General features: G+C 47.5%; 1 protein-coding gene across 1 annotated transcript in view; it reads right to left on the bottom strand.

The window, feature by feature from the left end:
• Positions 1–1,419: 1,419 nt before the first annotated feature.
• The window catches only part of MN1 (MN1 proto-oncogene, transcriptional regulator), a 41,082-nt gene continuing 29,056 nt past the window's right edge, over positions 1,420–13,445 (bottom strand). The window contains exon 2 of the mRNA XM_074159474.1: positions 1,420–6,654. Within this exon, the coding sequence (XP_074015575.1) occupies positions 6,470–6,654 (185 nt within the window). The 3' untranslated portion in view covers positions 1,420–6,469. The remainder of the gene's footprint in view (positions 6,655–13,445) is intronic.

The following is a 13,445-nucleotide window of genomic DNA, read 5'->3' as shown; positions in this document are numbered from 1 at the left end:
GGGGAGACTACAAACTGGTCACCAGGCAGGAAAGTAACTGCTTCAGGCACGTAGCTTCGAGACTCTTGGAAATACGCAATTCGTATTAAAAGAAAACCATCACGATTCCATTTTCTGACAAGTTTCTCAGCCAGAAGGATGTCACTGACCCAAATTTTCATTCCTGTGTTTATTTACTTTGGTTTGCAGGGAAAGCGATGCCTTCTGCCATACCCCTGTAACCAGCTCCCGCAGACAACCTCCTGGAAAAAGGGGGTTTAAATGGCCCTGGGAGTCACATCCAGAAGCCCACAAACATAAACGCCTTCTAACGCCTAACGCCCAAACCCACCCCGGAGCTCTGCCCCGCCGAAAAGCTGAATTCAAGCTGCCCAAAGCGCCTCACGGCTGCTCCCGTTCCCGGCTTTGGGCAGGGATCTCAGCACACGGGATCCAGCTGCGCTGCCGATGGATCCCCAACTGCCGCACGTACAATCCATATTTATAGGGTCCCCTCCGTGACGGGAATGCCAAAGCCTCGTGCAGAAAATAACTCAAAGGACATAATTAAATCAGTTAAACGGCTTGGGAAAAGAGACACGGCTACGGCCAGATTTCAACTCTCGGCACAGTCTCGGGGCACAGGGAACAACAACCATAAAAGCTCTCTGACCAACTACTTGCTTCCCTTTAGTTAATAAACTATAATCCCTGCTTAACGCTGACACGGACCAGGAAGGAGCCCCTGAGCGTGGAGCAGTGAACACGAAGGCAAGGGTTGGGGGTAAGCACCGTGCCAGCATCACCAGGGGCCACCAACCTTTCCAGACGACAAGTGAAGCCAGTGCGTCCTGCGAGCACGACAGATACGGAAGGGTGCTCCTTCAGGTCAAAAAACGACGTGTTTGAACATTGCCTGGGCTATTGAGCTTTTTTTTTCTTTCCTTTGGAAAACACCCGACGACATTTCTCCTGAAGGACTCCTTGGAAAACTCGCAGGAATGGGAAAGGATGAAGAGTTTGAAATTTGAAAAACAGAGATGAAGGGATTTTCGGGAATCTCTGCAATAGCTCTAGCCTGTTTACCATTTATGCAGATTTCAGCTCAAAAATCTTGCCAGAAGAAGTGCTGTGGAGGATCCAGCACCTCGGCTTACAATAACCTTCTCTCCTACCAGGGATCCTCTGGACCCAGGGAGGAGCCTCCTCAAAATCCAGCGGCTCCTGGGAAGGTTTACCTTTCCTCGTTGAGCCGGGGAAGCCGGTTGTTAGGGAGGATTTCCCCAGAAAAATGGCAAAATTTGTCCTGATCATCACAAGGCTCAGGGTTTACCTGTATATGAAGAACGACGCTTCATTTCTTCACATCTTATGGGAAAAGGGACTTGCCACAAAAATGGCACACCACAAAGCTGGTATGAAATATACAATAGCCACCATTAACATCATATTTATTGTTATTTAGTTGCTCAGTAAAACATATACAGATATGTACAATATGCATGAATACAGAAGACTGCACTTTACATATTTAAAAAAAACAAACAAAAAAAAAACAAACAAAAAAAGAAAAATAACACTCAATTTCATGAGCTATTGTCACAGTCTTCCAACCAAGCATTTAAGAAATGAATTTAACAAGAATCAAAAAAAAAAAAAAAAAAAAAAAAAAAAAAAAAGAAAAAAAAGATTACAGGATTGCCTAACACACAGCAGAGTCAAGTTTTCATATTTTACATGTGCAATAACATTTTTCAGAAGAGTTTGCTATGCAGTACGGATTACCAGTGTTTTGAATTTTTTCTTTTTTTTTTTTTTTTTTTTTTTTTTCTTTTCCATGAACCAAATTTAGTACAAAGAAATAACATCCTTTTGCTTAAGGCTGTTTTAAAGCTGTAATATTCTCGGGTAGTGAATAGTGATAAAGTTATAACTGCTGGAAATCACAGCCTGCAGTTTCATCAGTCAGAATCTATGAGCGGATGGACTCAAACCAACAATTTTAATAGAGAATTTCTAAGACAAAATTAGACTATTTCCTCCATTAGCCTTAAGCAATAAAGGAGAAACAATTCTATAAAAATGGGTTATGCTCTTATACACCATCCATTGAACAGCTGTGAATCTAGTAGTTGAGAAAACCTTACACTGCAGCTTAACAAAAATAATCAAAATTTACCAGTTTTTGTTCCTGTCTGCGTTTCCCCCCCGTCCCCCGCCCACGGTGCGTTTCGCTGACCCCGTGCTCTCCTCTCCCTCCTTACCAAAGGTGGGACCGTTTTGCCTTACTGGTGGTGACTGGGAGCTTGGTGTGGGAAGGGAAGGCAGCCCCGGAATGACCACGGAGACAGAAAATATCCGCAACCGGTCCCTAAATGACCCAGATGACATAATTTCGACGCTCATTCCCTTCCACCCTTAACCACACAACAAAATCCTTCCCCGTTTGATGAGAGTCACCGTAACTAAATAAAAATGACCCTAACCCCTCTCTCACTGAAGAACAGAATAGCAGAGAACTAGTAACACTAGGAAAAAAAAATGATCTGGAGAAAATTCACAAGAGTAATTTAAATAAATAAGGCCTATTCTTTCCTTTTTTTTTGGCAAAGAGATATTTTATCACTCCTCCCAATTGAAATGCAAGATTTTGCTCGGTTTGCTGCTACATTTTACCTTCAAGACCAAGTGCAGAGTTTCATTTAACAAATACCAAAGGAGTCAGGAGGTCGGTGATGCCCAGGCTCCCCCGTACCCAGCGCCTGGGGCAGGGGGGGCTGCGTGGGAGAACCGAAAACACCAGGCGAGGCAGGGAAAAGGCTCCAAAAAGCCACATTTTTAGCTGTCGTTCCCAATACATAGAAAAATTCGTGCATATCTTAATGGCACACCTACCACCCATCTTTGACTTCTTGGTACTTTCCCCCCCCTGCCTGGAAGCCCTTTAGGAAGAGTAGGTGTGAGATTAAGTTATTCTGGGTTTATGCAGTTTCCCTTTCCACAAAAAAAGCACAACTTACCTCTGGCACAACAGGCTTTTACCTACAGCTCTCAAACACCCTTCACTTGGAAGCATTATTGTCCACAAAATTAAATCATTTCAATCCTTACCATGTAGGGCTATGCTGATATTGTAGATATGTTAAAAAAAAAAAATATTAAAAAATCAGTGCATTCACCATCAAATTAATGGAGAAAACGAGTAAAATGAAATCACTGCAGCCAACACGAGCTTTGTGACAAAGCTCTCGCCTTCTGCGTATGCTGTCAGTACCAAATACACCAGGCTGCGAGCACAAAGCGATGCTTGTCCTGGTCAGTCGTATGTACCGTTTCTGTTCTCATCTTTGGCAAAAAACAAAGAAACCATAAAAACGCAGGTCGGTCCCGGCATCACTCACAGCTGCCCCGAGTAGTTTGAATCCTCTCCTTCTGCTCAGTTGATAATGTCACTTAATTTAAGCAAGATCGAATGGATTAGGGGGGTTATAGCAAAAGGATTGCATGTGACCATATTATTCACCAAGACTACCTGGACAATAAGGCCCAGAAGACGGTCAATCACTGATTTTAACTCCTCACTACCTAAAGATCCCATCCTCCCACCGCATCCACCCCACGTGCCCAGTAATACCAGTGCTGTGGGAGCAGAGCCAGCGGTGCCCCAGTTCCCGCAGTCCCGCGCTCGGCAGCTTCAGAACAGCCCGTCCCCTCCATTTCATAGGATTTAAAAACTGTCAGAATTCCATGGGTTTTTAAGGAATCGCTTCCACTTTGTATTTTTAGGAGCAAGTGGAAAAGTCAGTCCCCAGTGGACTCCAGGGGAGAAGCACAAGCTGCAGAGAGCAAACCAGAGATAAAAAAGGGTTGGGTGAGAAAACCGAGTCACTGCCTTTCTGCTTAGAGGAGGATTTCTCTTTAAAAGCCATCTGAAATGTTCAGGGCAGCGTTTCACCGAGAGGTCTCTTCCCCGGAAGCACAGGGTGTGCATCCCTGACCTCAGGAAGCCTGAAAAACCTGTTCTTTTGAATGCAGCAGGAAAAACTAAAAACAAAGAAGTAAGCCATGGGCTGCACTCGGGTACAGGAATGCCACCAGACCACCAACTCTTCCTAAATTTTCAGCTGCAAGCACTGGAACGCGGTACCTTGCGTCTAGGCACGTGTTTCACTGGGGTTACTCCCAGACCCACCTGGCTGGAAACGGTGGGAGCTGCAGAGAGAACACACCGAGGCATCGCTCAGCAGCCCCCAAGAGCTTTGCTAGACAGGATTTAAAGTTAAACACGTATTTGGGTGAACTGGAACTCAAAAAAACACAGGTGAAGAGGCAGCTTCCCGAGCGGAGGCTGAAAATGATTATTCTACCAGGAGGTATTTTTCTGGGGACAGTGATGTTTTATTACAGGGGAGGTCTCCGAGCGCTCGGCAGGACACACACCCCCCCTACGGAAGGTAGGAAACATCCCATCTTTTTGTTTCAAACCAAGAAGGCGTGAAGCAGCTCCACAGCCAATTGCTCCAGGATGGGCAAAAGAAATCCTCATCCTCGTGGCAGCTCCAGCTTCAACACAAAGTAAAACAATATTGAAAATCAAGGTTCGAAGCTCCCCAATTTATCCAAAGTCAAGTCACTGACCAGACCGGTAAGAGGAAATCAATCCATGCATGGGTAATAAGAGCACATTCAACTAACATTTCCAAACACTGTGGATCTCTCTGAAGCCACATACGACCGAGAGAGAGGATTTCGCACCACCCCGTGCCATCGGCATTTTAGGCAGAATTCCCTCTCCGTTGGTGCCTACTGAGAACATTACTTCAAAATAATCAAAGGCCCAGCACAATCATCCAAGATAAAACACAAAGCAGTCTTCAAACTCCATCCCTTGAGGAGGGACACGTTTTGTGAATTCATGACAGAAGTAATAAATAACCCTAGAGAGGCCGACCTTTATTTCACAGCTAAAAACCTCCATCTCCAGAGATGTCACGGAGCTCCAGGGAGCAGCGGAAAGCGAGGTGGCCCACGCGGGGCGGGACGCTCCCCCTCCCCGGACACGGAGGATACACAAATAATGGGACGGTTATGTAAAACCACAGGAGTGTGGGATCATGGTGTCAGCCGTGGTTTTATCTGGTTTGCTTCCAACTTTCTCCTCGAATGAGTATTATCTCTTACGAGCAGGAAAGTATGGTTTTCCTTTTATTGTCTGCATCTAAATAACGCTGTTCTTCACTGCATGGCAAAAATGGGGCCTCAAATAAGTTTGGGGGGGGTGGTGGTCTAACGGGAGGGTCTCCCTGCCCAGGCATCTTAAGAAATGCTGACTGTGGGCATACAGCCCCCCACATTCCCCCATTCGGGCCGTCCCCTTACCTCTGCCACTGCACCAGTACAGCCGTGGTGGGAGCTAGGGGTGCCCCACGGATACATGCACAGGATGCTGCATTCTGTTTCCATCCGCAGCACCTTCCTTCAGCTAAAAATGGGTGAAAAATGGGCAAAAATGGGCATGGACAGCGCATGCAGGAGGCACATGGTGGCTCCGGGGGATTTTTTTCCTTCTGCAGTTACAAAGTGGGAACTGTGGGAGCATCACCGGGACCAGGAGGCCGTGGCCGCACCGGGGAGCACCCCCTGCTCCTCCTGGCAACAGAGAGGGAGCTTGGCTGTTCGGTGGAGGAGAGAACGACTCTTAATTATTAAGTAAACTTCCTGTTAGACTTATTTAGAAAAACACCTCTTCTATACCTTCCCCAGCTGTGTCTGAACCAGCCCGTGCCTAACAGAGCTCTGTCTCTGGGCTTCACCAGGGTAAACACAGCATCCTTGCAGAGGGAGGCGGAGAGCAAACCAGGCTGAACGTTATTACAGAACATCATTTTCTCAGGAAAGGGCAGGCTCGTTGCCTGAATATTCAGTAGAGCATTAACTGTTTGGTTTGTATGTGACTGGCAAAAGCTGGGTGTCAATATAATATATACTATAATGATGACCATTTCGCTTTAACCGGCGTTTATTCCTGAACTGCTGTTCTTCAGGATCACCATTGTAATAAGCACTGAACAAAGCAAAACAAGAGGAAAAAAAAACAAAACAAAACAAAAAAAAAAGAAAAACAAAAACAAAGCAAATGAGGAAGAAGAGGAGGAGGAGGATCTTTGTCTTATTATGACATACGTGACTTGGACATACGCTGAGATGAAAAAGGAAAAGGCCTCATCTATAAATGTATGCCAAGGTTACAGAATAATGGGAAAAAGTGGTCTAGCAGGAAAATCTTAAGCAAAAGTGTGCTAACTGCAGAAGGGTTAACACTGGTAACATACTGTGGCAGAAGATTAAAAAAAAGTTGAGGTTTACTTTAAATTAACCCTTTCCAGTCCATATGCCACTAAGCAGGTACCAACCTAGAAAAATAGTCCACCTAGCAGTAGCGGCCCTTTGAAATTAAAAAGAGGAAAAAAAAATAATAATTTCTTTTTGTTCAAGTCAGGGCGGCCACAAAAGTCCCAAATCTGTTGGAGATGTCCGAGTGCAGGGACCTCCACGTCGGCACCGCAGTCCGGCCCTTCGCCTCGCCCACGTCGTCCGTGCAGTGGACCGAGAGGCACTGCAGGTGGCTGCCGGTCTGCGCCGTGGCCGAGGTCTTGCTCGGGGGAAGGTCGTGGGCTGGAAAGGGTTCACAGAGAGAGCGTTAGGAGAACCGTTGACACGCAACCCCATCCACATCTCCGCACCCGTGTCTCTGCCCCGCCAGCCCGCGCCCCGGCTCCGGCACCCGCCGTGTCCCCCGGCACGGGGACGTGGCATCGGCGTCACCGGTACAGCTCCCTCCTCCCGCCCCACAGCGAGCTTCTCCGGCTGGTATTTCACCCTGCCAGAAAAACACCGAAAATATTCTCCTTCACACGCGCAGGGGATGTGGACACGACCGGTTCTGTGCGTCCTGGATTGCAGCACAATCGGGAGTTTTCACTCCCCACGCACCCTCCACTGTTTGGAATCGATGCTGAAACCCCCCCAAGCAGGAAACCAGCCCCAAAGGCCCCCAGTCCTCCAGGTCATTCCCATCGTCGGTCTCAACTGGCACAGGTCTCCCCATTCACCTCTTGGAATGGAGCACCATGATAACATTTTTCTTAAAATTCCCTCACTTTAGGACTTTGAATTATCTTTAGCCACTATTAGTTTCTGTTAACCACAGAAATTAAGGAGTTTAAGTTAAACATCCTACATGATGTCCCAGGCCTTTTTCCTCTGGATTTCACAAAGAGTAGCTGGAATTATTCCTTCCAAAGTATACTACCATGTACTCATGACTCATTCTCACTGTTACTCCATTATTTTTCCTCCCTTCCATTCTTAATACTTTCAGGCAATCTTCTCTGACGTAAATATATTTCTCTCATCTTCAAAATTTGCCCTGGTGCACGTGCCCTCTCCCTGCCCAGTGCATCCAGGGCCATCCTTCCTTCATCAGCTTCTTCCTCGCTGAAATCAATCACTTTTTTAGCTTTTCTCCACTGCTCATAGTCAAATCGACAAAAAAAAACAAACCCCGAAGACAAAACCTCCCAAACTTCCTCCCTCACCCTGTAACTCCTCACGTCCTCAACAGCCCCTGCACGGGGTCCTTCCCAAGACCCTCGGAAATGGCAAGGCAGCGGCTGTTCCCCACCCTGACTGGGGCTGGGCAGCCCGGTGGCCAGTGCAGGATGGGGCTGGTTGCCCTCTCCCCAGGAGGAACCAGCCCAGGAACTCAGAAAACCCTCTCAAAGCCACCACACCCTGGGGAACACACTGGGGAGGATGCCCCAGGCGATGCAGATAGCCCCCCCAGCTCTGGAAGGAAGGCTTTGTGTGAGATAAAACCGGTGAGTAAATAGAGGAACAGTGCAAGGCAAGACAAAAAAAAAAAAAAAAAAGCCGACAGCATCTTGACACCCTCCTGTGCTTCCTCCCATCCACCATTTCGTTCCCGTTCACCCAGAGCACAAGCGCTAAGAGCGGACCCGCTGCAGCGCTCGATAACACAGGGACCCTGATTTCTCCGATAGACCCTCGTGCAGGACGGAGGGTGACGCCGGAGCGTGCCAAACAGCCCAGAGAATGGCTGTGAATGGTTTAACCTCCTTAAGACCTTTCCTCACATCATTCTTTCTCCTGCTCCACAAAGCCGAGTGGCGCGGGTTTCCCACACTTCATGGAGCAAGTTGCATTTGTTTCACTTAACCGGCCGCTACACCGGGTACAAACTGGAACTGAACAGCTTGTTACACAATCACGACGAGATTAAAAAATAAATCTTAAAGTAATCTGGAAGTCCCTGATTTAAACTGGAAAATTGTTCTAGGGCTTGATTATAGGACGGCAGAGATGCTCAAAAAGAGTATCGTAACACCATACAGAGGAAGTAATTAGAACCAGGCGACAGGATGCTGTCAGCGACAGGAGAAGGAGCGCGGCTCTGGAGCAGTGCTGCCGCCCGCTCAGCCGTGCCCTGCGTTAGTGCAACCACGTGCAAAACCAACAGGAAGCTCCGTTGCACACCTCAGCCCAGCCCGGCCGCGCTCCGGGACTGCATTTCTGCCGGACACCCTCACTCCCTGCTCCAACAACGAATCCAACATCAGCAGGTCAAGGATGCTCACATCCTCTAAACTCCAACGTGGATTACAGTCTCCCTGTAATGGGCACTGGGTTTTTTTAGTCAGTTTTGATAAATAAAGTGGCTCTGAGCTGAAGCACAGAGCGGAGTTTGCTGTGAAATACCCAAATGCACGGTTTCAGCGGAATTAGCAATTAACATACTTTGCCTTGGCTCCAACCCCGGGAACTCTTACTCTTCCTCCCTGCTACCTCTCAGCCTCATCACCCCCCAGACCCCGCATGCTCTGCAGCTCCCTCTGAAGAATAATGAGCGTTTTTACCTCCCTGGGGGAGCATTTCCACCTCAACCCTTAACAGGAGGGACCCATGGGTGCCGCCGAGCTGGGGCACCGGCAGCACTCTGGGGGCACGGCGTACACTATGGTATTTCCACTTCAGGAAAATCACAAGGCAAAAAAAAAAGACTCCCTAAATAAATGCTACTGAACAAAGTGTTCAATTTAAACTTACTATCCTAGATGTAAATATACCTGAATAACTTTTTATTTATAAAATGTTTAAAACTCAAATGGGATTGCAGAGAATTGAGAAAGGGAAATGCTGTTGGTTTTTTTTCATTTGTATTTGTTCATATCCCTTACACTGCTCACAGTACCCAATATTTTCATTCTTAGGTCTCCCTGACTGTACAGGACATGCTGGTCTGGGCACAGGAAAAGCCAGCGCCTTGAGATTAGTCCCTGTGACAGCAGTTTCTTCCTCTGCCGCAGAGAAAGAGGAAAGAGTCCCAGCACCGAACTGCTGTCACGAGGGGCCCAGGCACCTCGGCGGTGGCTCTGCAAGGAGCATTTACTGACGGGCTCCCGCAGACCGGCCTCTCGGCTGAGGAGACGGGGACACCCACAGAAGTGGTAGAGACAGCACATTCCCAGCGCAGGACCCAGCATCCAGCCGGGATCAGAGCCGGAAGCGATGTCTGCACCGGCACCCGCAACGGATCGGGTCCTCAGCCAACGATTCAGCGAGGAAGTTCATATGCCAGAAGCATCTAAAGAATAAATTAGGCTTATTTACTTTTAAATCAGTAAATCATTCCTAAAACGTTTCCTGTGGATAAAATTCATCAGCAAACTCCTGGTAAAGGAATCAATGCAAAATTGATCCTGTGGTGATGAGCAGGATTTGAGGAAAACCCCAGTGATGGAGGTGAGCAGGACCTGACCCTAAGTTTGCCAAGTTAATACTGATTGCCAGCCTCCACGTGATGCTTAACTCCACACCACTGCGTGGGAGCTCAAGCTCTCTTGGTCTCTTGTTAACGAGCACAGAAAATGACGCATTCAAATCCGAAACAAAAGAGGAGGAGAGCCTGCAGTAAGGCTTGCATTGGCGCAAGGGTTCTCAAAGCCAATCTGGAGGGAAATAGTCAGTGCAATTTACTTTTTTTCCAACATTTCTGCCTTGGCAAAGCCATGATGCTTTTCTGAAAAAAACCCACCACCTTTGTATTAAAAAATTAAAGTCGCACCGATCCACCTGATGAGAATTATGTTCTTAAGCAGGAGACGCTGCCCGATGCCTGTCCAAACCAGTGATGCTCTCCCGGCGGACGTGTTTCGCCAGCCTTCCTCGCTGCCTCTCTGCCTCCTTCCAACCAGCACCCGCCTCCCGCGGCGCAGGCAGTCCTGAGGGGTGTTGTTAGCAGAGACTGACGGGACTCAGCAGGTTAAAATTAGTTGGGTAATGCAAGATGGTGTCACCACGTCACTGCCTCGCAGTTGCCAGGTTTCAGCTAAATCCCTGTCAGTCATGAAGTACACCTAATTGAAGGCAAGGAATTTTCGAAGAAATTATGTTTCAGTTGCACAACTGCCTTCGATTAGCAACTACCGCAAGGAAGTTGTGTTATTAATAAAAGCGATACCCTTGTGAGAAGAGCCGTGCTCCATACCCAGGATCTCGAGATGGTCTGGGTGGAGACTTCCTCTCCAAACCGAAGGACGTGACACAACAGAACCTGGGAGAAGTAAAACCACCCAGTTCGCAGGATAGTGGGTGCAAATGCTGAAGGAGAGATAAGTGATAAAAAGCTGTATGCAAGCACACAACATGTTCACATTGAAGGCATGAAACTCCAAGCAATAAAGTGACTGAAGACCAAAAGGAGTTTGGAAACGGCTCAACCGTGATGATACCCTCACCCCAAAAAGCTCTGATCAGTGGTGGTCCCAAAAGCCAGCTATTGTACGGATCAAGCTTAAATTTCTAGCACTGGAAACCATTTCTTCCTTTTACCTTGATTACAATGGGCCATCCGACCATTATCCTGCCCGGGGCAGCAACCCACACTCGGTATTTCAGGAGACGATAAAGAGGATGAAAGCCCACCAGCGTCTGTCCCAGCCCACTGCACTAAATTGCTCACAGCAGAGAAAATTCCTGCAATAATCGCTGAGTGCCCTGGAAGTTAACAGGAGGTTTGATTAATATTATTAGCTCAGCTTGGGCACAGGCACTTCCAAGAGCCAGCTACAACATCTGGAAGAGCGGGGTGGCTACGGCAAAGAAACATTTGCCAACATTCATTGGGACATGTTTGTGTTCAGCCAACATTCCAGCAAGTTTGTTTATTGCAGTTTAAACTGTATGTTTTCAGTAAATATTTTGACCTATTCCCTGAATAGTTTGGTAACTTTCATCAGTTACAACAACATACAAAAGCAATTTGTAAGAATTGTATCAGTTTGGACAAAAACAGGGGGCAGCTCTCCTTTACAGAGGCAGATGCGCACACAGTCAGCTTCCCATCCCAAAAGACTAAAAAAGCTTTTTTTTTTTTTAAAAAAAATCAAATAAATAAATTAAAGTTTGCTTTGTTTGCTTTTGGCTAAAAGCTCCACGTTACGCTTTTGAACAGGCTTTACCCACATGAGCACATTTCAATCCTTAAGTCCCAAACAAGCCAAGAGAGAGAAAAGCAGGGCCCGTGGAAGACTCTCCCGTGCCCCGCATCCTCTGCTCTGACCTCGCACACTTAGGAACCTGCTCTTTCCTTCTGCTCTACTTTGCAAAGTCACTGATGCCTTCAGAAAATAAAAGGTTCTGTTTGTTTGTTTGCACAGCCCAAGTGGCAGCATCCTAAGGAAGGCAGGAACCCAGCCATCCATCCGCAGCTGGGACACCGGGAGGGGACCAGGAGTTCTGCTCCACCAAAAAATTCCATATACACATTACAGGCTGCCCAGGAAAACCACATTTCTCTCTAGTGAGATTAGAGCCTGACACCCTCCTCACTCCCGAAGACACACTTTCATTCCGTCCACCTTCCTTCTCACTCCTCCTTTTTCCTTAACCCACATTAATCTGCTATATAAAGCTTCTTCCCTCCTGTAGCATCTCCTTATGCATTTCTTAAAAAATAAATGCGTTCTCTTAGCTGTGATGACCCCGCCGAGCACTATGCACACCCAGATGTGCCCCGATTTTTAGGGAAGCTGATCCCATTAAAAAGGAGTCCACCTGCCACGCGTTACATGCATTGTCTCATGAGAGAGAGGAGATTAATTGAGGGAGGGATGGTGTGTAGTCAAGGCAACCGTGGATGCTACACAGAGGCACCGGGAGTTTATGCTGCTCTTCAGGTGCAGCTCGTTTGCCATTCCTCGCATTTTTCCCAAAATCACTGCCAACAAAAGGAACGGGAGGCAGAGACAAGCAGGAGGGAGGGCGCAGTCACAGTCTGGCAGGGGTCTGGTCGGGAATGGGTTCCACTCCACATTTCAGCCTTCCCGCGAGATTGAAGTGACAAACAGGAGGTGAAGATCCCTGGAACGGCTCCTTGCCCCAGGGCTCGTCCCTTACACTTCTTCACCGGCTCTGACAAAGCTCCAGCCGCCCGCGCTGCCCAGGGTCCGGCCGCCCGGCACAGCATGGCCCCACCGCCGCCGCCCTCGATGGCCAGCCGAGCGTGAAGCCCCTGCATTGCTACTCATCTTGTTAAGGCCAGAGCAGAGGATTTGGCCAAAACCACTATATTCCCTGGTCAGAGATCAGTTTCCCCTCCACCATCTGATAACCGCTCTTAAAGGATGCGTTAATAGGCTCCTGTTCACTCTGCGCCCGTTAAGCAGAGGCCGAGCTACCATAAGAGGGAATAGATTTGAGTAATGATCTCTTATGAGGCAGCAAACCTACATATAGTGTTTAAAATTATTCCCTTAGGACAAGATGTTTTTCACCAAATCTCCCACATGACAGTTTGACATATTGGTTCAGGCACGTAGCTCTGCATTTGTACACACTACAGAGCCATCTTCTTCAGTTTTCAAGAAAAATAAGGTCTGAAAACATTGCATGTTTCCCTGCACGCTGGACCTAGTCTCCACAGATTAATTTACTCCTAAATTTTTATTTTTAAACACAACTAGTTCCTTTGTGTCGATAAACAAATGAGGCATCTCCTCCCTCACCGAGGCACCACTGACAAAATCCTGGACAAAGGCATTTTCTTGACCCTGCAGCACAAGGAAGCAAAGGTTTTGCCTTTGTTTATAAACACAGACATGGTACCTGCCACCTGCTTTCTCCTTAAAACTTGCACCACTTTGAGTTTTCTTCACCTCTGGCAACCCGTACCCCGCTTTGGGCTGGATCTGTCTCTTCTACTTTAAATGCCGTGGAGCGACGGCTGCCTCTGGCTTTGGACTCCAGGGACTCTGGAGCAGCTTTGGAGCACCAGGAACTCTGCTGGTCCTCAGGGAAAAGCCCCCTCTGCTCCATTACTAAGACCTTCTCCTTATGCTGATTTTATTTCATTTATTTGGTGTAACTCATGCAATTTTTAAAGCCTA

Source organism: Numenius arquata, chromosome 16 (genome assembly GCF_964106895.1).
Source record: "Numenius arquata chromosome 16, bNumArq3.hap1.1, whole genome shotgun sequence".
Classification (NCBI taxonomy): domain Eukaryota; kingdom Metazoa; phylum Chordata; class Aves; order Charadriiformes; family Scolopacidae; genus Numenius; species Numenius arquata.
Note: the sequence above shows the minus strand (reverse complement) of the source record. Positions and strands in the feature narration are given on the sequence as shown.